The 26,988-nt window shown below is 43.3% G+C and overlaps 1 protein-coding gene across 1 annotated transcript; it reads right to left on the reverse strand.

Moving 5' to 3' along the window:
- Nucleotides 1-777: 777 nt before the first annotated feature.
- Nucleotides 778-26,901, reverse strand: LHFPL6 (LHFPL tetraspan subfamily member 6). Its single transcript, XM_054970675.1, has 4 exons — nucleotides 26,802-26,901; nucleotides 24,201-24,825; nucleotides 6,352-6,450; nucleotides 778-3,513 (listed from the first exon to the last, which is right to left on the reverse strand). The coding sequence occupies exons 2-4, from the start codon at nucleotides 24,595-24,597 to the stop codon at nucleotides 3,395-3,397; spliced, it is 615 nt and encodes a 204-aa protein (XP_054826650.1). The 5' UTR covers nucleotides 24,598-24,825; nucleotides 26,802-26,901; the 3' UTR covers nucleotides 778-3,394.
- Between the last annotated feature and the right edge of the window lie 87 nt (nucleotides 26,902-26,988).

Below are 26,988 nucleotides of genomic sequence, written 5' to 3' on the forward strand. Positions count from 1 at the left end.
AAAAACCTCCAAGATCCCTGTCAAATCTGGCCTGGAGGAAAATTCCTTCCTGACCCCAAAGTGGCGATTGGCATTATCCTGGACATAGAAGAAAGGGCCAGGAGAGCCTAACAGCGGCTCCTTCCTTCCCTCCCCTCCCTCTAACAGTCTTCATGAATTCATACTGAGTCACAGAATCAGCATTGCTGTTAGATGGCTATCTAGGCTCTTCTTTAAAAACCTCCAAAGAAGGAATGCCCATCATTTCTGAAGGAAGCCTGTTCCACTGAAGAAGCACTCTGTCAGGAAGTTCTTCCTAATGTTTAAGCAAAAATGCTTGATTTAATTTTAACCTGCTTTCTGGTCTGGCGCTCTGGGGCAGCAGAAAACCACTCCATCTTCTATGTGACAGCCCTTCAAAGCCTTGACGATGGCTATATCACCTCTCAGTCATCTCTTCAGACTAAACATACCCAACAACTTCAACCTTTCCTCATAGGATTTGGGCTCCAGACCCCACACCATCTTTGTTGTCCTCCTTTGGACAGTGTCATTGAGAGGATAAAAATGGAGGAGGGGAGAATGATGTAAGCCACTTTGGATCTGCATTGGGAAGAAAGTGGGGCACAAATGATGTAAGTAAATCCCCATTTTTCAGCAAAGGTATGTATGATGCCAACTTTAATTTTCTCCAACTGTGGCACCCTCTTCCCACTTTGAAGGAAGTCTGGCACTTACGCACAGTTTAAGCCACTGGCTATTAACATTAAAGAAAATGAATAAACAGTACACTGGAAATATCATAAAGACATTTATACAGGTTCTAAAATACAAACAATAGTACGGTTTATATTGCATTACAAAGATGAATATTAAAAATAACAATACAGCACAATACAACAATTATTACCTCACGGTAACTATTAGTAACAAAAACTGGAAGATGTTTGTCGTTGCTCTTGCATAAATAGTCATGTTCTACTGTACTGCACATACAAGTTTCAGTGGACAGAACTGCCCTTTACAGGAATACTCTTATCTAAAAGGCTACATACGCTGAGTAAGATATTGCATTTTTTTTTGTAATAATCTTGAAAAAACATTGAAGTTAATAAAATTTATATAGGTCTGAAAAGGCCATTAATAAAATTTGAGCACACATGTATACAGATTATACAAAATACTGAAAAAGTGGCCCCTTAGGTTTAGTTTTTAAAAATGTGGTTTAATACTGCAATTCAAACCTTTTAGTAAATAATAAAAAATAAAGAAGTGCATGGAGTTTTCCTTGTAACTGCTCTGTTCCACAGTGCTTGCGTGTATGATAAGCTTCAGGCATTCACGTGCAGCAGAGACAAAATAAACAGGAGTGACTCACACATCCTCTGTGGCCATTTCTGGGTCTTGTGCAAAGAGAAGACAAACCATCTGTTTATTGGAAAAGAGAACTTCCTGTGGGCGACGTTCCCATCCCCTCTCCCCTTCACATGAGAGCCAGAAGTGGCAGCTGAGAAACCAATGCACTTTTTTTCTGTTACTGATTCAAGTGAATGTCTGAAGCCACAGTATGAAGGAAGGCAATGGAAGCCGAGATGAATGATGAGCCAAACTACACGTTACGGTGGCTGTGAGTTTGCCCCATGATGACCACCGATACCGTTTTAGAGGAAAATGTAGCCGTTTAAAAACAGCCGCGAGGGCCTGATCTTGATCGGGCTTGTTGCGTCATGTGATCTCCCTGCGCACCTTTTCAGGTGCTGAACAATTGAGGGGATTGTTTCAGCAATTGAAAAGGTATGGGGGGCGGGAGAGACAAGATTGCATGGTGCTGCAGGCCCACTCAGGACAAGGCTCTTGCAGCAATTTTTACATAGCTAAATTTTTTTCTAAAATGGTGTTGGCAGCCATGGGTCAAACCCACAACTGCTGTAATGTGTGTTTTGGCCCTTTGTCTCTTCTCTCTGGAGAGAATATAAAGACTGAAGAGGGAACGTTTGCAAGGGATGGAGAATAAGCAGAGTGGGGAGTATGAAGGGAGGGAAACACATACAAAAGGGATAGGGAGAAATTTACATACTGTTCCTAGAAAAGGTGCTGCATTTGGGTGAAGAGAGAAAACGTATTTTGAAGGGGATTGGTCTGTGTATGGCGGGGGGTGGGGGGAGAGATGTATTCATGTCTGAGTGAAGACGCCCATGTCATACATGTTAAGAAACTGCAAAGAAAATGTGGGCCAAACCACATTTCACATAAATGTGTGGAATAGTAGCTCGAGCCCTCCAGAAGTTCAGGAAGGACTGATTGGGAGGGAGTGCTCAACTGTATTCCTTGCCTTCTCTTTCTCTGCTCCCAAAGGCCTCTTCCCAAAGTGGTTTCTTGTGCAAAACAAAACAGTTGGGCGCTACTATTACGTGAATTGGTGCATAATGCTGACCCTGTATGTTTTGTGTTAATAGAGGAGCAAGTTGGTGTGTGCAGATGTGAATGGAAGACTGTTGTGTGGATTTCTGTGCTTCTAAACGGAGGATGAAAAGACTCTTTCAGCCTTGACCCTTGTGCCTGAGGAACAATGCCTTCTGGGGTGAGCTTTAGTTGGTTAGCACTGAAGCTGCACAGTGGCAAGCTAGTCGAAGACTAGACAAATTGTTTATAAGCCAGACAATTTTTATACTTGTCTGCAAGGCTGTTACATGGGGGTGGGGTGGGGGGGGGGACATGTGAAGGAAACGTCTCTGTGCAAAGATACGCAAGTGTGCTTTTTAGGAGTCTCGTAATAAGGGAGTTTTTTTCCTCTCTCTTTCATATTATCTTTCACCTCCAAATTGGGCCAACGCACCAGGCTGGGGAACCTTTAAAAGGCTAATGCTTGAAGGCCTAAAAATAGGTGCCCTCCAGCTGCATGCAGCCACTGCTCCAGCTGCAAATTGATCTGGCTCATCTCTCCAAGAAAATCAGTGCATACATCCAGATGAATAACCACGGCTAAGAAACGCTGCCTTGATCCCCAACTTGCAGAGCTGCAAAACAACCTTTTATAAGGCGACATCTTTGTCCACCAACGTGGTATTTTTTGTAACCCTTTTAAACTGATAATCCGCTAAAAAAAATCGCAAGGCTTATTTTTTTTCCAGACAGGGAGTACGTCTTGTAGTTCTGCTCTACTGGAATCTGCTAGGAATAATCTGTTCAGATTCCGCGCTTTGCAAGTAACTTGATTTATGCAATTAAGATACGGAGAGACCTCTGTCACCATTCACAGCGTCACACATCAATTCCAACATCATTTTGTATGGGTCCTGCTCCAAGGAGGAACTAATGCTCCTTTCCAAGAGAGGTTAGCATACTCATTTCTTTCCTTTCTTTTTTCTTCCCCCTCCCTTAAACTGATTCGCTTCACCTCTGGATCTCTCTTGCCTCAATAAGGGTACTGTTTCTGTTTCTTTCCAGAAAAACAGGCCAGCCAAGTGCAGATCAGCATCGCAGCAGCAGCGCCTCCTCCAGTGCAGTAATAAGCCCAGCCAATTTCACAAGTGCCTATAGGCAAATCAAACAACACACAAAGGACAATGTCATTCATTAATTTTACTGATGTGATACAACTCTCTAAAACAAGATGTAATAAATTCAACAGGTTAAAAGCGGGGAAGGCAATGGCAAACAACCCCATAAAAAGTCTGCCCAAAAACTGTCGTAATGCAATGTCCCTCCATGGGTCAGTAATGACTCGGTGCTTGCACAGGGGGCTCATTTTGAGGGGGAACGCGCAGGAACGCAGTTCCAGCAGTTCCCCAAAGAGGTCACATGTCAGGTGGCGCCACCCACCTAACTCTCGGCCATTTTGGGCTCGTTTCGGCCTAGATTGGGTCTGAAACGGCCAGGATCAGGCCTCTGACAGGTGGTGGATCACTCTCTTGCTCATCAGCGGCCCGATCCTGACCATTTTGGGCCCCTTTTCAGCCATTTTCAGCCCCTTTTTGCCATTTTAGGCCCAATTTCGGCCCTGAATGGCCAGGATTGTGTCCAAAACAGCCAGAATACGTGATGTCAGGGGTGTGTGTGGCATATGCAAATCAGTTATACTAATGACACACTTCTGGTGATGACAAGAGGCATGGCATATGCTAATGAGTTATGCTAATAAGTTCCTCCAGCTCTTTTTCTACAAAATGACCCCTGCCATGAAGCACTTATCAAGAGGTGAATGCTGTAATGTTCTAAGGAGTAATGGCTCAATAATACGGCCTGTGATTCTTTAGGCAGCTGGCATTTTGTTTGAAACAACTGGCATGATGCAGCCTAAACTGAAGGGCTTTGAAATTCAATTCACTTCAAAAGGGAGAATTAAGACCATGCCGAACTGCTTTCAAATCAAGATTCTTCCTCATTCTGGCAGGACTGTGCTCAGTGTGTACTTTGGCATCCCATTTGCAGAAATGTTTACAAGATTTTCTAAGATCCTAGGTGGGGCTTCTTCATCCATCAAACACAAGGCCGCTTCAGAACAATATTTGCTCCTCTCTGCCAACTAGAAGGCGAAATCTGTTGGGGAAAGGAAGGCCCCTTTCTTGCCCCCCACCCCATGCATAGTGGGGATAGATATTTATAAAATTACAAAGTGTGGCAAGAGCATCAAGAGAAAATATTTTGTCTTTCAAGAGCACAACTCAGGTCATCAGTCATTTCCTCACCGGTTGTTTGATCTGGTTTGGATGCTAATGGGAAGCAGATTCCTGTCCCCCACCCCGCTGCAGCGTCCACACAGCACTGTGTACTCTCATTCACCCTCCAGCTTCCCCCCCCCCCAGCTTTCTTACAATCTTTCGAAAGCCTGCTTTTTGAAAGAGCGCAGCAAAGCTGGAGAAGCTGCCATGTCCACAGGAAAACCTGCATCGTCCCCAATTCCACCCTCCACCCCCTCAGAGAAAGGGCTTTTCATTTGTGTTTTTAAGTCAATAACTGACACCAGAGGATTATAACACTATAGCAGCTAGTCAATCACGGATAACCCTCCTCCAAAAGCTCTAGGGTGGTGTGTGAGGAGAGAATGGCTGCCATAGGAGACGCAGGCAGGGGAAATGCGGGAAACCCACCATGTGGAAACCCCATTACTGCTACACTAACTTGGCAACTGCAATGGCAACAAGGAACACAGGAGACGCCTCATCTTGTGGAAGTCAACATCTACAGACTGTGTTTGGCAGCCTTTGTTTGCTTAAAATAGTGAGCTGAAGTGAACCTGGTCTTTTTTGGTGACATTTAACAGGAAATGCGAGCGTCTAAGGCTTTGAAAAGGACATGAATATTATTTCAGCAGAAGACACCTTGGAGAACCTCAGGCAGTTCCTTTCTTAAAAATTGTACTTAACAGTTGCCAGCTGGCCTAGAGAAAATGTCCTGGCCTGTTAAAGGACTTAATGTGTGGAAATGGACAGCTGAAGCTATTTATTTATTTATTTAGCTTATCCCCGCCCTTCCCGCAAGCGGGTTCAGGGCAGCTTCCAACAATATTCCAATAAATACAATAAAAACATTAAAACCACTTAATCCAGATAATATGATAAAACTATTCAGGTGCCACTGATCAAACCAGGCGACTATAAAGTCATTACAAGCCACAATGCGATGTGGAGGTAAATAACATTCCATTAAGCCTCTATTAAAGGAACAGGATCTTTTTTTCTCCACACAGTTAGCAACCCTGACTGAGGCAAGAGGATAAAATTGGTTCCTGAGATTTGAATATCTTCATTCTACAACATAACTTCAAGCAGGGAGCCTTTATATATCCTACTGGCAACACAAAGCAACTGGATTAACCAGCTGTATCCCTCAGAATATGCAGGCATTGCTCTAGAGTGGCTTCTCGAGAGATCTGATTCAAAAGTTTACTCAGACTGCATCTTGTCTCTTTAAGAACACAACTATCAATGAGGAACTAGAAATCAACTCTGACTTTATAACAGGGTCTGCTTTGGACAGGGGGTGGGGGTGCTTGGTCCTGTTTACTTTCTGTAGATAGAATTCCTCCAGGTATTTGTGGTATGACACGTCTAGCATGTCACTTCAAGCAGTCACTTTATAAGGCTTTAAATTAAACTAGTGCAAACTGCTGGGCAGAAAAGATTGTACAGAAGCCCAGTATTCTGGAAAGGCGTAATGGGTTGTTGTGTTTGATGAGATACTTATTACATCTTTTTTTATTTTTTAAACATTTTAGGCCTCTACGATATAAAATCTGATGCTTAAGTTCTTCCTTACAGTATAAAATCTGATGTATAAGTCCTTCCTTAGTTCTGGCTATGCTATATGAGCCCCCTGACAGTCCGAAAAACTCTATGATAGTACCTATGAAGAACATGCGCAGTCTCTTACCCAATTCAAACTGGTTGGAAAGGTTACCACAGGTCTGCTTGACTTCTTCACTGTCCCAGCCCAGAGGATAAAGAGCACAACCAGAACCAATTAGCAAGCCTGCAGAAATTAAAACAACAACAAAACAGATTGTGAGACAAGCGCCTTTGAATTTCCCACATTGCTCTGTGTAGGCGAAACAGTCTTTGAAAAAAGTGCATTTTTAATGACAATGTAACATGACCAGTATCTTCCAGTGTTGTCTCAAAAAATTGTTAAGACTTTGTTGTTAGTCTTTAAGAGGCCAGTGAATTTCTGTTTTATTTTTCTGCAAAAGACTAACATAGATACATTTCTGGAATTACCAATAAATTGTGTCATTGACTAAGAGACAAATATTCCAGGATCCTCAGATTTCCACACACCAATCCTTCAAATGTCACACAATATTAGAATTCCACTGAAGTAACAAAAGTAGGCCCAGGTAGCCAGACCTGCTCAGAACTCGTGACAGTATCCTTCTTTTTAAAAAGACCATCTCAATTTAATTTGTTCTATCAATTTAAATCCAAACACTCATTAAATGCACTATATGTGGGGTGTGTACAAAATTAAAAGCGCAATCCTAAATAGACTCTGCTTAGAAAGGCACTGTTAAGACTTCTACTTAATGCTGATCCCTTAATATCTTCAGACTTCAACTAGACAGACCAGTAATTTGAATCTTAATTGTTTCAAATAACTACTTGGGTTTTTTTAATGTATGGGACCAATATTGATTTAAGATTTTGATTACCTAGCAACGGTAATCTTTTGTATCTCTTCAACTGTACGGTGTGCTAAAAATAGCAGTCTTCCCTCTGAGTAATCACATTGAATGTTGCTTCTCTAAATGTCATTAAGTCTTTGGAACAGAATGGTTGGATACCTGCCAATATTTATTATTTCTTTAGTGCAGATTTATCCCACCCTTTCTCCAAAGAGCTCAAGGTGACTGACATACATGGAGCTCTCGTCCTCCATTTTAGTCCTGTGAGGTAGTTTTGGCTGAGAGAGAATGACATGCCGAAGGTCACTCAGTAATTTTCACAGCCAGAAAGGAAAGGATACCAATAGGATTGAAGAAAAATGTTGTGTCCCTTTAATAGAGGCTTAATAATAGAGGCTTAATGTTTGGTAGGGTTGCTAACAACCTGGAGAAAAATGTCCTGACTGAGTCCTGACCCTTTAACAGAAGTGTATTTACCTCCACGTCATGAAAAGTTTCACCTGCCTATTTCCACACATTAAATCTCTATGGTCAGGATAGCCCAGGTGAGCCTAATCTCTTAAGATCTCAGAAGCTAAGCAAAGTTGGCCTTGGTTAGTAATTGGATGGGAGACCTCCAATAAAGAACAGGACTGTAGAGGCAGGCAATGGGCAAACCACCTCTGCTAGTCTCTTACCATGAAAACCCCACCAGGGGCCGCCAGCTATGACTTGAGGGTGCTCACCAACACCAAAGGGACAAGACATCTTTTCCTTTCAGGTTGGCTGGTGGTAACTCTATTATTAGTGGTTTCATAGCACATAGCATCTAGTCCATATTATGCCAGCACTGGGTTTGTTTGAAGTATGAGCATAATGTGTACCAGTGTTTAAAAGGAATTTCACAAAAAAGTTAACAGTCTATTTACTAGTATGTAGATAAATGAGGGTCACCAACCTCCAGTTGGGGGCTGGAGATGTCCCAGAATTAAAGCTGATCTCCAATAGAAAAGATCAAGAGTCCTGTAGCACCTATAAGACTAACAAAATTTGTGGTAGGGTATGAGCTTTCGTGAGTCACAGCTCACTTCTTCAGATAAAGTTACACTGGGGAGGGGCAAAATGTCTTGCTTACAGACAGCTTGCTAACCTAAAACAACCACTCACCTGCAATGATAAACTACTTAACACTAACATGGACTTGGGTAGCAAGGCCTGCAACAAACCAAGATGCCACCTTTGCTCTCATATTGATGCTAGCAACACCATCAGTGGACCCAATAACATCAGCCATATCATCTCAGGTTCATATTCCTGCTCATCCTTTAATGTGATTTATGCCATCACATGTCAGCAATGCCCTTCTACCCTCTACATTGGACAAACTTCCAGTCCCTTCAACAAAGAATTAATGGGTATATAAATCTGACATCAGAAACCACAACAGTGTGGGAACATTTTAACCTTCCAGGACATTCAATTGCTGACCTAAAAGTAGCAGTTATTCCACAGAGGAATTTCAAAGGGAGATTAGAAAGAGAGACCGCTGAACTGCAACTGATAACGAAGCTCAAGATAATGCATCTACCTGGATTGAATGGAGACCTAGGCTGATTCCAGACGGCCCTCCCCATCCCGAAACGTTGCACGTTGTCGCACGGAAAACGTGAAATATCGCATTTTCTCGCGCAAGTTTTGTGTGACGTCGCGCAAAACTCGAACGAGAAAACGCGATATTTCGCGTTTTCCGCGTGACGACGCGTGACGTTTCAGGATGGGGAGGGCCGTCTGGAATCGGCCCTAGGCTTCCTGTCTCATTACCAAAGCTGATTTCTCCACACCTACTACCCCTCTGTATATTCCACCTAACCCACCCACATTTGCTATTGTCATTCACCAGCTATTGTCATTTACCTGCTATTGTCATTTGGCATCTGAAATCACTCCACTCTCCACGCTATAAGGACAGATGGACTCGCATTCTAGCTGTATCTGAAGAAGTGAGCTGTGACTCATGAAGGCTCACACTCTACCACAAATTTTGTTAGTCTTTTAGGTGCTACTGGACTCTTGCTACTACTACAGACAGACTAACATAGCTACTCATCTTAAACTGATCATTTCCCCTAGAGAAAATGGCTGCTTTGGAGGATGAACTCTATGGTATTATACCTTGTTGAGGCCCCTCCCTTCTCCAAAACTCACCCAACCTAGGATCCACCCTCAAATCTCCAGGCATTTCCCAACCCAGAGTTGGCAAGTCAGGGACCGGGAGAATGTGAGGTATGCTTACAATTAAGGGATCCCTGTAAAATTGGGAACAATCTGTTTACCAGATGGGCCTTCCTTGTCAATGCAACTATTTACTTGCGAAGGGCTAACAAAATCATGGCAAAGGAATGGAAAAACAATTAACGTGTATATTGCTAGAAGTCGTAAACAAGCATAATGTTACAATGCTCAAAGGATTTCATGAAGGGTACTCAGTAGAGGAGGTGAGATTAACTGCTAACTGCAGTTTACTTTTTCTAAACAATACAAGTTCCTGAATTTATAACCACTCATTCAAAATTAACTGAGCAAGGAGTGGATATTTACATTCAAGGGCTTAACTCCCTGCTCTGCCTTTTTCAGGCAGATTTTTAAAAAGCAAAATTAAGAAAATCGCATTCAAGGAAAATATCTTAACTATTTTTTCTCTCCAAGCAGCCAAGGAATTTAGGCAGTTTGGATGGATTTTCAAGGTGGAAGCTTAAAATGTGGATAAAATGTGTATCACACTTGCATTACAAATCCACAAACTATTCCTCACAACAGATTACTCACATTACAGGGCTTGGAAATCTGGCAGTCCTTGACGTAAGCCTACTGGCCTTTAGGCTTCTGTGCAAATACTCAAGAAACTGGGAACTATTTTATACATTTGGAACTCTGCAATCAAATGGTAGAACATGTTGCTCGTCTCAGCCTCATCATTTTTGGCACACAACTTGAGTGGGTCAGTGTGGCATGCAGGGTTGCCAACCTCCGGGCAGGGCCAAGCGTTCTAGAATTACAAGTGATCTCCACCCTACACAGCGACCTTACCAGGACCTCCTGTTTGGTGGGAGATCTCCAGCTCTCAACCTGCTGTTTGTGCTGCTGCTTGGCAGGGCAGTGGGGGAGAGGGGCGGAAAAGTTGTCATGCCAACAGTATGATGCCACTTATGGCACATACCCAGAATTACTGTCACCGTGCCCACAGATCCCCTCCAAACTATCATTCTCCCCCATTCTTGTCCATACTTCTCAAACTTACTACGGATATCAGTTCCCAGGAAATAGCAGCCTCAAAAGGTAGACTCAGTGGCATTACATTCCCACTGAGCTTCCTTCCCTCCACAAACTCCACCCTCCCCGGCTCCGCCCCCAATTCTCCAGGAATTTCCCAAACCATTGTTGGCCATCCTACCATATATGCAACTTTCAGTGTCAATCCAGTCTTCTTTCCTAGGCATCTTTTGTGTCTCAGGTGATCAGCTCGTCTTTCCTGATCGACCCTACTAAATGCTATTTTTATGTTATGTCTGCATGCAAGCTTGGGAAATGACAGGGTTTTTTTTTCCATTAGGCAAATTGCCTTAAAGTCTCATGAAAAATTTAGTTCCATCTAGATGGGAAAACTTCTAGCGCTATTGGCATTGCACACTGTGTACTTGGCAAGAATCCCTAGCCTAGGGTAGGGAAATGACCCAGCCATTATCTGATCTGCTGCTTAGATGCAGCTGGATGTATCAGATCACAACTCTTTATTATTGAAATAATCATTTCTGAACAGCAGGGGCCCAAGAAAGCAAGAATTAATTTAGTAATATGCATTCATGAATTTGCAAATAACACAAGCAACTCCAGTCGAGGACGAAGGCTGTGCCAGTAATTGCTGAATTGAAAACGTTGTAAAAGCCCCGCTGGCACTAAAGCGACTATTAAATACGTTGTACTTTCTGCAAAATGAATGTTAGGACCTCATAAAGACCCTTGCTTAGTGAATATCAAAGCGATGATTAAAGATTCTGCAATCACTAATAATTACTTCCCATGTGACCATTGTTCATAAAGATGCTTTACAACAAAAGTGACTGCCACAGCCCAGTCAGCTCATTAAATCCATAATAAAGGTTACATTTAATACCTTGCTTTCCTCAAATTACAGTCAACTGGGCTAATTAAAACATCGTCAGTACAGCAGAAAGTACAAAAAGCCAACACTAAACACCAAACTAAACTAAAGCCAACAAAAAGCCAATAACTTAGCCTGAGAATACACTAAAACAGTCATGGCACAACTGAATAATGTTATTCAAAATTCTTTTAAAAATGCTGGCCGTCTGGAGGGAAGTACACAACAATAAGGCCACTAGTAAGAAGATGCCATTTCAAACCCTAGTTACTACTTACTAGCAGAACTCACACAACAGTCTGGCTGAACTTGATGGAGGACTCCAAGGAGCATCTTAACTGCTAAGGGGGTTCATAGGAGGAGAGACACTACCTCAGATACACCCTTAAGTCCTTTTAGATCTTTATAAATCAATACAAACCTTTTGAATTGTGCCAGGAAAGTGGATAGCTAAGGCAATTGCTGCAAAACAGGTTTTATGAGTTCCTGCCAGCCCAGTTCCATCAGAAACAGGCCACTGCTTTCTGCATTAGCCGCAGCTTCTAAAAAAACACTGTCCTGAAGAGCAGCTCATGTAAAGTTGACTGCAGCAGTTAATCCACACATTCCTCATACACAGCAGACACACAAAACTCAGCCGTTTAATCTTCTGTTCCGTTTCCCTAATCCTGAACAGCGGATTGCCACAGAAGATCCGCCCGCCAATTTAAATCAGGAAGTTGCCCGTCAATTCATTCAGTAATCAATTCTTTATTTTAAAGATACTAGACGATGTGTCGGTTAGTGTGTTGGACTAAGACTGGGACATCTGGATTCAAATCCCCGTTCAGTCAAGGAGATCTTTCGATGTACTTCAGCCAGTTGCTCTTTCTCAGCCAAACCTACCACACAATGTCATACAGATAAAATGAAGGAGGAGAGAAACACAGAGCTACCCTGATTTCCTGTAACACGCAGATGATTTTGCAGGCACTTGGGTTAAACCACCATAAACCATCATTCAGTGATGTATTTGTTTTATCAGATCCTATCCCTTCCCTATCACTCCAATGAACAAAGTTTATTTGTCTATTTGTTTATTAAAATATTTATAGCCCACCTTTCTCTTTGGCTCAAATTTGAAGCCTTCCTCCAAATTAAGTGGTTTTTCCACTGGTCAAAGAGTCACTTAAACTAGAGGAAGGCTACTTAGGATAGAGAAGGATGGTTGGATTCATCCCAATATTTATACCCCACCTTTTGTTATTAAGTCCCCCAAAAGTAAAATACAAGTAAAAAGTTCAAACACACAAAAAGAAAAAAAAGTAGGATCTGAGTAGTAAACTCACACATGAGTACCGAAGGACACAAATTAAGAATGGTAGCTTGAAATGGAATTCATCCAGGCAATAAAAGTCTCTCTTAAAACGCTCCTAAGAGCCAGGCGGAAAGGAGCAAACAAAGCTTCCTTCGGAGGCGTGGAGTTTCTCACTCCCATTCCTAGTAGTCTGCATACCGTGTATGTGTGTTATTTGCTGTCAAGTCCCCTCCGACCTATGGTGACCCTATGAATGAAAGACCTCCAAAATGTCCTATCATTAACAGCCTTGCTCGGATCTTGCAAACTGGTGGACGTGGCTTCCTTTATTGAGTCAAAAAATTCCTCTGTTGAGTCATTTTGGGTCTTCCTCTTTTCTAACTGCTTTCCATCTTAGCATAATTGTCTTTCCAATAGGACTTGTCTTCTTATGATGTGACCAAAGTACAATAGCCTCATTTTAGCTCCCAGGGAGAATTCAAGCTTGACTTGATCCAGAACCCACTTATTTTGTCTTTTTGACTGGCCATGGTATCCCGAAGAACTCTCCTTCAGTACCGCATTTCAAATGGATCATTTTTCTTCTTATATACTACCACACGACTAAGTAGAGTCTGAAGCCTTCCTCCAACAAGTGACTCTTCCATTGGAGGAAGAGCCACAAGTTGGAGGAAGTCTCCTTTAGGCTGGAACTTCCTCCAAGCCTATGGAAGCTCACCTCCCATAGCTGAGAAGGCTATGTCCTGTGCAGTCACCCCACTGTATTTTTGTAGCACTTTGATAAAGATTTTGGTATAAGGGCAGGTTTGTATGGGATGAGGCAGACCAGCCATTTGGGTTTTTTAAAAAAGGTTAAAACCATCCCAGAAACAACTTGACAGCCTGTACAGATGGCCTAAGGCTGGCATGACAAAGAGATATCGGAGGATACATCCAAAAATGCTGTATTTTAATATCTATATCCACCAACTGAGAAATTTTTATTGTATGGAATAGTGTTTTAATGTTTATTTATAATGTTTTTACTGTTTTTAGACTGTATGTTGCAAATTGTGTGTTGCTTGTCACACCGCCCTGAGCCCGTTTGACAGGGAGGGCGGTCTAGAAGTGCAATCAATCAATTAATCAATCAATCAATCAATCAATCCTGTATCTCTGAACAAGAACGCAGCTTCTCATCCTGAATGTCCATGGAATGGCAAAAATAATCATGAAATGAAACTAAATAGAGCTTGCTCAAGTACACATAGCAAGCCTTAAAATGTTCTGACTGAGGGGAAACATGCCGTGTATTTGTCAAAAGCATGTAGCTGATTTTTTGGCAAAGACGCCCACATTTTCAAACTCTCGAAGCATCTGTTTTGGAGAAGACCTGTGTTGTTGCATACAACAAGAATCCCTTAAAATGTATTAGTAATCCCACTCCCACATGCTCAGATACAATAGCGCATAACTGGATGGATATTCAATAGAGTAGGATATAATAATTGCTAAAGGATTGTGTATGAATTGTAAGTATATGTTATTTATGACTGTATGAATGGATAATAATTTAGAAAACATACTGAATGTAGTAATTGTTTATAGATATCTATTCTTGTAAAAGTTATTTGTATTGTTGGTGATTGTGAAAACAATAAACAGAATTTGGAAACAAAATGTATTAGTAATCCACCATGTCTTTTAAATGATTTACGCTTCTTTGTACATTTTCTTTCTCAAATGCATTAAACTGTGTCCTGCATATTTCTTCCCAAGTGATTTCTTCATGCCAGCTGTTTGCTGATTCAGCCCCACCCTTCTATCAAACAAGGAATAAAAGACAAAGCTCTATGGAAGAGATGCAGATCTTTTTCTGGTTCCAACTTCACAGGTAATAAGCTTTTTCCATAGCGTGTGTAAGCAAGAATTCTGTGGCCTGACTAGCTGAGTTAAACTACAACCCTAGATATAGAGCCCTCTGCTTGGTGGTGGTGGTGGTGTGCTGTTGAGGAAGAGAGTAGGGTTAGGGTTGCCAGCCTCCAGGTGGTGGCTGGAGATCTCCCAGAATTATAACTAATCTCCAGCCGGCAGAGATCAGTTCTCCTGGAGAAAGCGGCTGCATAAGAGGGTGGACTCTGTGGTATTATACCCAACTGAGGTCCCTCCCTTTCCCAAACCTTGCTCCCCCCAGGCTTCACCTCTAAATTTCCAGGAATTTCCCAACCTGGAGTTAGCAGTCCTACTTGTGACACAGATTAGGCTGAGAGCGGAACTACAAGTGACAAAAGGCACAGGTTGGACACTTGTCAGCTTCCCTCAAGTTTTGATGGGAAATGTAGGCGTCCTGGTCTTGCAGCTTGGCTCTCCAACTGCTGTCCAATGGACTTTTCAACTGTCACTTGTCCAACATTCCACCAAGCTGCCTACATTTCCCATCGAAACTTGAGGGAAACTGAAAAGTGTCCAACCTGTGCCTTTTGTCACTTGTAGTTCCGCTCTGAGAGAGTGATTGGTCCAAGATCACCAAGCAAACTTCCATGGCAGACTAGGAATTAAACCCAGATCTTAATCCAACACACTAATCAGTACATCACACTGGATCTAACCTGCTCTATCCACCTACTCGAGCAGATGCATCACGGAAGGTTGCAGAACGAGTAGCTGCAAATGAACTCAAACAAACAAGCCACATAAAAGCGAGGGAAAAAATTCTTTGTTCTGCAACCTGTAAAAAATTCCAGATATGATGATTAGCCAGACCTTAAGCCTCAGCAAAACCTATCTACAAAGTCTGCCAAAATTAGTAGTGGGGGGGGGGGGAGAACTCCCTGCCAAGCAACATTTCATCCTTATTGTGGTAGACTATAATGTCCCAAAGGGGGGGGGGGCTCTCTCTAACGTAAGCAGACCGTGACTGAAGTACAACAGTGGAAAAACAACAAAAAAGCACTTCATCAATCTATTTACTGTCTTTGTGATCTCTGAAAACATGCTACAAGTGCATCTTAGCCCTTGTGCAGTTTCCCAGAGACAACAAGCCACTTCAGCCATGCAAATTACTGGCTTTTGATAGCCAAGGGCTTGCACTTGACGGGCACCATTCTCTGTGCCAAGAATATTCTCTAGTAATATGAGGGAGCAATACAAATACAGCGCTTGCCTACAACCTGTGAGTGTTGTGTGCCTGTGTGATTCTTAGGACCCCTTGTCTTTTAAAGTATCTCAGCTTCTGATATTCAGACACAGTAGATGACAGCAAGCAGACAATGAGTGGTGTACTGAGTATCGCTTCCTAGAACACTTTAAACATCTCATAGCATTTCACAAATGACAACTCTGGCATAGCTGTAGCAGCTCTGTTTGCATACTAACGATTGCTGCCCGAGGTTTTCCCTCCCACAGAATTGCCACTGCTTACGCCTTCCCTCTGCTTGCTGAAAGATATCTTCATCTTATCTGCAGCCTGTTCTTCAATGACTGAAAAGCAAAGATGAGCTTTGTTCATTTGGATAAAGAGAAGTCTTAGGTTCATAACTGTTAAAAATGAACTTTGTCACATGCAACATGTGAAATGATAGGCTTGTACACAGTATATACAGCTCACTTTGGCAATCACGGCATATACTATTTCCCCTTTTTCTTTTCCAGATGTAATTATTTTTGTGTCAACACACTCTGGGCATTGGGAAAACAAAACATTAGAAGTCATTTAGCTTTCAGTCTTGTAATCAAAGACTAGGATTTCTAGGCTTGATTCTTTTCCAATTTACATGCCAGTCGGTAAAAGTAATTGAAGCCAAAAAATATTTGTGGAACTGTTAAATGGACTTATGCCATGTTATGGAACAAGAGAAGAGATATCTAAAATTGTTTTCACAGACTTCCATTACAATTACTTTACTGGACAAAAAGAGACCTATCAAGAGAACCTTTTGTGTGTGTGCGTGCATGTGCGCGCGCACGCATGCGTAAAATAAATAATTGGAAACACGGAGCAAGAGGACTTTCAATAACAAATATTTCATGAACTTTTTTCATAGTTTCAAAAATTCAACTGCTGCTGTTTAGAATTTCCAAAATCTGAAAATCGGACACTTGTATCTCTCTCTCTCAAAGTAGAGACCTCAAAGCATATCCACAAATGGTTAAGGTACTTACAGGCTGTCTAGAAAGATGAACATCGGTGTCCACACAGCCTGAAACACACTAGTTATTAAGGGAAACAGAAAACGGTACATTTTTTACACTGGATGCTCAAAATCATGGACATGAAATTTACCTCATAACAGCCTAGTCAAGAAGGGATGTTGAGCTGTGGGAGTTCTGCTATTGCCTCACATGCTCCAGTCAGGCTATGATTTAGGGAAGGCCAGACTTTTCTTAGCAGCTCAATGAATATATATTTAGGCTTACAGAATGCAAGTTTCATTTACTAGTGTATCTATATGTTGAAATAATGGCACCTGAGCCTTGATGACTAACTCATTCCAGGTGGTATCAAAATTGTTGAGGTATTTTCCTTGCGTGGTCGATGGAATGTTGTTTCCCTTGAGACTGTTGAAAAAAACACTAAGGTTAACTAACGTTAACGCGTGCTTTCATTTAAGTTGGCCCGAGAGCTCTTTTTAATTGAAAAGCAGCTAAAGCTATAATCATAAGCACACTTACTACGGAGTAAGCCCTACTGAACTCAATGGGACTCTACTTCTGTGTAAACGTGCTTAGGATTGCACTGCTCTAAATGTGTACAGTAAAATAAATAACACTTCTATGTCATGAATATATTTGGTAGACACATAGCCCAAGACACCCTGCTGGCTAAAAGAGTCTGCAAGGAATACATCTTTCACACCTCACTCTCTCAAAATGAGGACATGAATTGTACTCTAAAATGGCTAAGCTACTCCCACGCTGGCTAAAAAGTTGGAATGTTATGCAGATGAAGTCCAAAAAACCCAGATTACGAGTAAAGCTTAAATATACATAGAGCACTCACCACTTGAAAAACAATGCGTATCTCATAAAGGCAACAAGCATTCCAACATCACACACACCGCAATCCACCTACATACAACAGAATGTTGGGCTGTGGCAGATCAAAAATCCTTAACAGCTGTGATTGAGCAGGGGGGGATAGCACCCGAACACATGTGCATCTATGAATCTGTAAATACATTTTTATATAAAGATGCTTACGACTAACTAGACTACTCATATGCTGAATCTATTTGTGTACTCTTGATGAGCCAGAGCCCTGAAATTTGGGACTGCATAATCCACCCTGTTTACTAGAGTAGAAGACTTCAAAACTTCAAAACCAAGAAAATAAAGTGCACCCTGAAATAGTAAAGGTACTTGCAGGTCATCTTTCCCCCTGCTCTTTGGTTCCAGTCCACTCCCTTTACTTTACTGTAGTATTAAAAATGTCAACAGATCTTATCATAATTCTCCCAAGTAGTATATCATTCAGCCCTCAGAATAACCATCACTTTTAAGTTCCATGTCCACTATTTCTAACTTGGATTAGAACTCTTAACATACTTCCCACAATACAGCGTGACCAAAATCTACTGTTATTTCTAGTAAGGCTTGGGATAAGAAATATATTTGGAGAATGGAGCATTCAGGTACATTTAGGGGAGGAACAAACAAGGAAGTCTGGGTTGTGTGGTCCACACAAGGTAAGGGGGGGGGGTCACACATACTGGGAAGTAAAAGGTCTGGGAAACAAAGGATTTGAAGGGAGGTGAGAGACTGGAGGGCATTTTTGAAGAGAAAGGATCACATCTGAGAGGTAAGGAATGAGGGAACCAGGTCCATGTGTGAGGAACAGAGGTGGAATAAATAAAGAATTAAAATACTTTGCTAAGAAGTCATGGGAAGCAACTTTTAAAGGTCTCGCCCTCCCACCCACACTGCCTGAGCTGGAAAGATCAAGAGAATATCTAAAGTAGCATGTTGGCAGCTACTGCTTGGAGAAAAGCATCCATATTTTTCTCTCCTACTCCCCCTTCCAACTAACTACATTAAAGCCTTCCTTGTCTGACTCTCAGGGGTCTCAGACAAGGATCAAGAGAGCCTACGTGAGGTGAACGGGCTTGTGCAGAGAAGGCAGTGCCTCACAAGGGACTGTAGCGTTGGTTACCATGGAAGCAACCCACAACACAATAATTTCTTCACACAGCCAGTGCGCACATGTGCAGCCTTGATGGATGGCAACACAGCCAAGCAACTTCTGCAAAGTCTTATTTTACAAAATAAAAACTTAAGGCACTATTCAGGCAAACCAAACCAGGGTTTGTCTGTGACAGGCAAGAGTCTAGTTAATTGCAGGCTCCCTCTGTGTGGTGTGAAGTCTTCAATCCAACTCCAATTTGTCATGAACGTAAATCCCTTAATAAACTGACAGGCCCAACTACAGTATATGATTTTTAACCAGTAGGCCTAACTAGCTATTCCTGCAGCCACACATCAACTGGGAGGAACGGCTTTTTAAAAGTAAGAGGGGCCTTATTTGGCTCGAGACCATGGCGTGGGGGGATGAGGGGCTCCTGCCTCCCCTCCCAGGTGCTGTTTGCCCAAGCTGAAACAGCCCTGGAGAGAGAAGTTACTTGCCCTATTTTGCAGTTGCACAGACACAAAACGCTACTCGTGTCGTGTAACTCCAAAGTGGGGAAAATAATCCCCCCAGAACCATTTCAGCTTAAGAAAACAGCACAGGTGGAAGGGCCGAAACCCTTCTTCCCTCTGCACCATGGTCTTGAGCTGAATTGGGCCACCACAGTCTTTTAAAAAGCTGATCTGCACAGTTGCTGTGTGACTATGGAGAACGAAATTCGGGTCATTAAAAATCATGTAGTTTGGCCCTTACAGTGCAATCCTAAACAGAAGTACACCCTTCTATATCCACTCAAGTCATGGGGCTTAAAAGGGTATAACTCAGCTTATGATTGCACGGGAGGATTCTTAACCATACCCCCGCCCCATTTAAGAATCTTTTGTTTATGTTTTTAAATAGGTCACCACTCCAGAAAATTGCTCAAGGCAGCTGGTGACGAATCCCCAGTTAAGAATTCTAGTTACTGGGAAAGAAACCAACTTCAGTTGTTTAGACATCAAAGCAAACTGGAACACAGAAGATAGCTCATTGTACAAGAGAAGAAGGGACGAGTAAGTGTGAGCCTGCAATGAACCATGTCCGTGCCATCAAACCATGTTTGTGCCCTGCCCCAACCTACTGGAATGAAATATCAGGGACTGCACCAATCACTTAAGGGATTCTCCCCACCAAACTTTAGACAGATTAGTGTTCTTGCTTTAATGATAATTAAAATTCTCACACAAAGCAGGTACAAGGAGACTTGACAATCAAGTCATTTCCCCCGTTTTCCCAGGAACCTGAAGGAGGCGGTGGATTTATTTTTAAATAAAACAGGAACATACAAGCAAGGGATGCTAAACTCCTGCCTTGGCTCATTATACTTAATTCATTTCAGTATTTTCTTCCCCACCCAGCTGACTTCTGGTATTGCAAAAAATGCTTTAAGTGCCAGAATGAGGCATTGGGAAGAGATTTCTTTTCTCTGAACTGCATTCAACTGTTTTAACAACATCACACACACACACAAAATCCCTTTGCTTTCTTTACTTGTGAACAGGAAATTGCTTGTCATTTTTTTTTCTGCTGGGACTAAAAAAGCAGTAGGAGTGGATGATCTGTATTGAAGAAACAATGCACTCCTGTTACATGCAATTAAAGACATTGAGAGATCTCAGAAATGTGATCCTCACTGATATCTTGCACAGAGATTTCAAATCCTTGCTTATTACAGATCTCTTACCTTTCGTCTGGTTTGGTACTATCTCTCATGGGTGGGCAACAGCAGGGAATTGCCTGTATTCTGTATCTCTCCAATTTGCCCTGCCACAGGACATTACAAGCGATATGTTTGCCTTTCTTTGCTACAAGTGCATGGCCGGTCATGCAGAGGAGAGAGGGGAATGTACCACAGACTAACCTGTGCCTCTGTCCCTCTACTGCCTGCATTCCAGAGGATACAAACAAAATGGCATGTATCTAACTTCAGGCAGAGGAAGTTCCTCCAACTTAAGCAGCTCTTCCATTTGAGAAAGACTTTTTGGAGAAAGTCTTATTGGGTTGGAGCAAGGCTTCAAACTTTGCTCAGTGGAATGGGTAGGATAAAAGCTAATGTTTCCTACAGGCACGCTGCCTATTGCAGGAGGACAAGGAGAAAACGTACCCTCACCTTCTAACCCAGTCTGAGGTGCCTGCCTTCCCAGAGTAAGTGCAAAATCGTTGCCCTTGGCAGGCAAGTAACAGAGCAGCAGAGCTGAGGGCAGAAAGCAAACACGATCTGCTTCTGCTAATACAGAATCAAGAATGTTCAATAATCGGTAGAAAAAGCAGGACTACTGTGCATGAAAACACCTTCAGGGGCAATCCTCTTTTGTGGGAACACTTGAAACTCTTCTGGTTGAAAGACATCCTTGTCAAATTACCTACTGAGTCACTTTCTTCCCCACCCCAAGGTCCCTCTTGCTGCCTATGCCTCAAGCAATCATCAAAAGCAACACCAGAATAAAGATCATTTCTAGAGATTATTGACTGTGATTATTTTTAGTAACTTCATTAGTTATATTAGAAAGAATAGAGGGAGTCACTCCAGATTTTAATTGGTTACTTTTAGAAAGTACTCATAATTAAGCTAAGCCCAGACTAGATGAAACGATCTCGTTTCAATGGTTAAAAAAACAAAACAGTAGCATCGATGCTATTTTCCCGATTTAAATCACACCTCTTTCTGTACAGTTGAAAAAAAAACTGTTTTAAAGCATGCTTTATACATGGGTGTCAGTGGAAATGAAGGCGAAGAAGGTAACACATCCTGCTATTTTAGTGCCATCTTTTAAAAACAAATTTAGCTGTAGATCTTCTAACAAGATGTTGCAGAAATCCCCTTCCTTTCCCTGCTCTCTGTGCAATTCTTTGCAAACTCCCAATTATACAATGCAATTGGGGATAGTGTATATCATGCGTATAAAATTTTGTACTCTGATATTTATTGCTTTGCACTCTTCCTTTTGTGCAGGATGACTAAGGTGTGTCTTCCAAACCCCACCACAGGGCTTTTGTCCCCTTTGCCTGATGCATAGGAAGAATGATGGATTAAGCATCATCTTGCCTAGGTCTTCACAAATCTGCCTACTGACGGATGTTTTTCATTCTACGGTTGCTATTGGTGTTGTTTTTGGGTACTGTCTCAAGTGGAGGGCATCTGTTCTCTTGCTTACGTCTCTGGAGGGCCAGCAGTCATAGCTGATGCAATTATTATTCTCGTAACATCATCAGTCTGCCAATGAGGGAGATGAGGATATTACTAACGTGCCTAATTGCACTTAACAGCAGCCATCTTAACTGATTCATAGGGTTGGGGTGCCCATCTATTTAGTTAACAGGGCAACTGGAGAAAAAAATGCCTACCGCACTGTGCAGGTCCCCTTAAACAAACCAAACTATACCCTGAATTCCTATACGAGCTACTATATCGACTAACCAGAACTGCAGGACTCTCAATACTTGTGAAACAAAAGTAATTAGACAATAAAATGCAACTATTTCGTGATAAAAATGTCACAGCCGCATCAACAAAGCCTTTGAATGTCAGCGCCTTTTAAACAAGCATATCTCTAGTCTTCCTGTTCATCCAGATCCAGAGGAGTTAGCCGTGTTAGTCTGTAGTAGCAAAATAGATAAGAGACCATTAGCACCTTTAAGACTAACCAACTTTACTGTAGCATAAGCTTTCGAGAATCTGACAAAGAGAACTGTGATTCTCGAAAGCTTATGCTACAGTAAAGTTGGTTAGTCTTAAAGGTGCTACTGGACTCTTTTCTGTTTGTCCAGAGAATATAACTTCAAAACTCTTATACTGAAATGGCATACTGATCCACTAACGCACGATGGCATAACGATCCACCGCCTCATAAAAGCTCGACTCTAACCTCTTAATTGTAATAATGAGTATAATGACTTAATCACAGATACAGGAAAATGTTAGGGTACCTTCTTGCGAAGTAGGAAGATGAAATCTGACACACGTAGCCACAAGGCAACCAGCGAAAACTCTGAAAATGGTCCCCTTTTACATCTAATGGTAACGAAATTTACCACCCAAGCACACAGCAAGCAATACCCCGGACGAATTACCATCACCCCCTCACACACTTTAATCAGCTGGGCAGGGCAGTGGAGCCTGGAACAAAATTCGTGTCCAAGAGCACCTTAAAGACTAACAAGATTTCAAGGTTTTGAAGGTGCTTCTGGACTTGAATCTTGCTCTTCTCCTGAAACCAACATGGCTACCCACCAGACGATAACAGTAGGAATATGCATCTATAATTGCTAAATGGAAGTTGTATTTACTAGTACCCTGTGGCGAGCCATGTCCCCACCAAAGATGCCACCCAGAGATCTTGTGTGTGTGCGCCAGCTTTCATAAGAACAGAGGATACTTAAGTTTTCATAGATCTCGTGTTTCTTTCCTCAATAGCAGCTGCAGATGGTGGAAAAAGGAGCAGTTGTTGGAGGAAAAACACAAAGACGTGAGTATTGCTGCCACAACACTAGAAACGCTAAAATTAAAACCATATGGTCAGGAATGGTAAAATGAGTACAGTATTGAAAAGATTTAACAGGCTTTTGTGGCGATCTAAGAGGGGAGGGGAACAACCGTTTGCACGGTATTCAGTCTCAACATATAAGGACTGCAATCCTAAACATACTTGTTAGTGAAGTTTCACTAAAATCAATAGGATTTACTTCTAAGTGAACAAGAGAACGGGATGGTGACTCAAATGTTTGTGTGTAATAGGGGGTGGGGGGTGTATGAGAAAGAGATGGACACCTGAAAGCCCAGAATCACAGTGAGGGACATGCCAAGGGTCACAGCCATGGAGGAATCCTCTCTTCCACCAAGTGACCTTGTCTCTTCACTCACTGTTCCTTTGAATATGCATGCAAAGAGAAGAAGACGAGGCACTCTTGTTCTCTAAGCATTGGCCCTAGCAACATGGTCCCTTCCTCCGCCCCCCAAATTAAAAAAATGGCAGCTCTATAAGGACTCCTGCCCTGACCCAGATGGCCCAGACTAGCCCCATCTTGTCAGATCTCAGAAGCTAAGCAAGTTCAGCCCTGGCTAGTACTTGAACGGGTGACTCCCAAGGAAGTCTATGCAGTGGCAGGCAACGGCAAACCACCTCTGTCTCTTGCCATGATAACCCTATGGGGTAGACATAAGTCGGCTGTGATTTGGAGCACATGACCCACCTAAGGGTCCCCACCCAGGAGTTGAACACTGCGACAGAGTATAAGGAAGAAACTCGTTCATTTGGAAATTCAGATATCAAATCCCAAGATTTTTTTTATGGGGTCCAACATCACAACAGTCTGTGCTGGACATGACAAGTAGGTCTTTTCACTGTCATTTTTCTCCATAAATATATTCCTCACATGCGGCAACTGCGAGACCAAGCAGAAAATTCCATGTAAGGATATATTTTGATCCTCAAAAACAACAGAGCTAGTGTAGAGAGAACAACTGAAGTACTGTATATCCAGACTGGCAGGAAGTTGCTCCCAAGGTCAAAAGTTTGTAGTTACTCACCACCCAAGAATTGGATGCCTCCAGCGACCCTGCCTACAGCCCTGGAGATGAGCTCCGACACACAGCATCCCATGAGTGCAGTAAGGGCCACCAGAAGGAGAAGACCACAGCCCAGCCCGGTCACCACAGTGCAGATCCTCCACTCCACACTTGGAATGGCCTGGAAAGACGCGTAACGTCCACATTGTTCCACCATCACAGTAACCTGGCGGCTCTCGTCTCGTACAGGATAGGAGCACCTACGGAAAGTGCCGAATGACACTGACTTCTCCAGCTGAGATCCCAGCAGCCAGTAGGGCATGAAGAACCCCACACAGGAAACACCGGCACAGAGGAAGGAAAAAAATGCCCATATCACTCCTGTACAAGTAAGACTAGATGCCATCTTCCCAGTCATCACTATTAACGGTAGTTAAGAGGTGCCTGGGACACAATTCTCCGTGTGCCGTTTAGATTAGAAGATTGGTGAGTAAATCCAAGGTCTTTAGTCCCAACAACTCCGCAGTCCAACAGATTCTTTCCTAAGAGCCATCACATTGGAGTCTCGTATCACTGAGCTGAAAGTACCTGGTGTGGTAGAAGGTTCTCTCACTCTTCTGGATCCTTCCTCCCTTCCCAAAAGTAGCTGCAGAGATTCAGAAGCAATGGGAGGGGGGACAGAGCAGAACACATTTATGTTTATTTAAGATTTTTCTCTAAATAGTTTCCCCAAAACACTCAAAATGGACAAAAGCCAACAATGCATCATGACTAGAGGCTGGCACGAACTGAAATATGAACCAAAGATCGTCATGAACCGGACTGGTTCATGGTGTGCAAACTGGCGGTTCGTCAGAGCCCATTTCTGACAAACCACCACGAACATTAGGCCTGTTCATTTGGTTCATTTTTCGGTTTGTCACCGCAGACAGCCTGGTGCCAATCAATCGGTTTCCTAGGCAACCGGGGAGGAGCATTCTGCAGACCTTCTGCCCTGGAAGTGACGTTTTCACGAACCAGGGCCGATTCCAGACGGCCCTCCGCATCGCGAAACGTCGCACGTCGTCGCGCAGAAAACGCGAAATATCGCGTTTTCTGCACGACGACGCGACGTTTCGCAATGCAGAGGGCCGTCTGGAATCGGCCCAGATCACAAACCGGGGCAAGTTCGTGAAAGTTTGTGAAACTTGACAAACCACAAGGTTCGGTATTTTCCCAGTTTGTACCCACCTCTAATCATGACCACAAAAAACATAACCTGCACTTTCTACAATGGGATGGGGAACAGAGCAAAGGATGCGGGCATAGGAGTGAAAATGTTTAGCGTGCAGTCTTAGTTGGTAGGACTTGAGGAAGGGACCATGGTAGAACTTCTACTGCGCCTGCAGAAGGTTCCAGGTTCAACCCCCACCATATCCAGTGAAAAGGTGACATGAAAGTCCTTCCAGAGACCCTAGAAATCTGCTGTCAGTCCAAAAAGATAATAATGACCTTGATAGACCAGCAGTCTGACTCACTACAAGGCAGTTTCTCATGAGGAAGAAGGCAAGACAGAGAAGAGAGAGGATTAGGTTACGATGAGGCAGTGAAGGCACCCAAATCCAACCCTGGTTGAGGCACATGTTGCTGTCACAGTAGTGGGCAAGGAAATGTTAGTCAGGAAAGGTCCATCTCACCTTCCACTGAGGCAGCCCCTACCTAGGACTGCCAACTGACCTGGAAACAAAAACAAAAAACCAGCTTGGCTTGTTCCTGTGCCTTTAACAACTGCTCCGATGTGCAGAAATCAGCGATCGAAGTTTTTCATAGCACAGACACGAGCAGTCTCACCTCTACATGTCTGTGCATCACACAGCTGTTAAAAGGAAGAGCTACAGTGGCCGGCTGAGAAGTTGGCAGCCTTCCAGCGAGCCTGCCGTGGAGGCAAAGTCAGTTCTGGGTTGTATCTAAATAAACAGTTAATAGCCAAGGGATATTTCTCATAGCTGGCACAATGGGGAAACAATGAAGTCGAGAGAATGATGAGCTGGGCAACTGGTCAGTGGAGATGTGCCTCGCTCAGCTGCTCAGAATGGGCAGAGGGAACAAACAGTTCAATTAAATGGGTCCAATATATTGGCCGGGAAGGGAGAGCAAGAGGGCAGAATTTGGGGACTGATCCAAGCTGAGCGCTTTCAACACAAACGAAGCCATGCAAAAGACTCTCATTCGCACACAGGGGTGTGGGTTGCGACGAGCCCCCCCCCCCCCATTTTCCAGACCTCCCTCCATTCTTTCAAAGCGGCTTGAACCGAAAGCGTATTGTTAGCAGAGCCAAGCCTTCCGCAAAGTCTTGCGAGCGCGCTGTCAGCGTGAGTAGGGGGCAGCCCTAGGAGAAGTGATGGGTCGGAGAGGAGCTTTTCTCCGCCCCGCTCCGATGCCAACACGCGATGCCACGCCGGACTTGGGAAGTTTGCTCCCGCCTGTTCCCCGCGCCCCCTCCTCCAAAGGGGGAACCTGGGAGGGAGGAGACGCGGCGAGCCCAGTCCCTTTCCCCGCTTCGAAGCGGAGCCCCCTCCCCGGCATGCATCGCCGGCGCCCGCGATCGCGGTCTCCCAGCACGCCCCCTCGGCGTCTACTAACCTGCCGCCTCGGATCCGGGCCGGGCGCGCATGGAAGCTGCCGAGCGGCCTTTCTCCGGCTGCAGGGCAAAGCGAGGCGGCGGCTGGCCCGGGAACGCAGCAGCAGCTCCCCGCCTCTGTGCCGCCGCCGCGCTCGGCTCTAACCCGGAGGAAGAGAAAGGGGGAAGGGCCGGGCAGGTCCCCAAATC

This window comes from Eublepharis macularius, chromosome 1, assembly GCF_028583425.1.
Source record: "Eublepharis macularius isolate TG4126 chromosome 1, MPM_Emac_v1.0, whole genome shotgun sequence".
In the NCBI taxonomy this organism is placed as follows: domain Eukaryota; kingdom Metazoa; phylum Chordata; class Lepidosauria; order Squamata; family Eublepharidae; genus Eublepharis; species Eublepharis macularius.

What these genes read in the sequence shown, in the direction of transcription:
- LHFPL6 (XM_054970675.1), bottom strand. Translation starts at nt 24,597, where the DNA reads ATGACTGGGAAGATGGCATCTAGTCTTACTTGTACAGGAGTGATATGG. An exon ending in AGGCATCCAATTCTTGGGTG is followed by an intron (nt 6,451 to 24,200) that starts GTGAGTAACTAC and finishes TAATTTCTGCAG; the next exon opens with GCTTGCTAATTGGTTCTGGT. An exon ending in TTCCAACCAGTTTGAATTGG is followed by an intron (nt 3,514 to 6,351) that starts GTAAGAGACTGC and finishes ATTTGCCTATAG; the next exon opens with GCACTTGTGAAATTGGCTGG.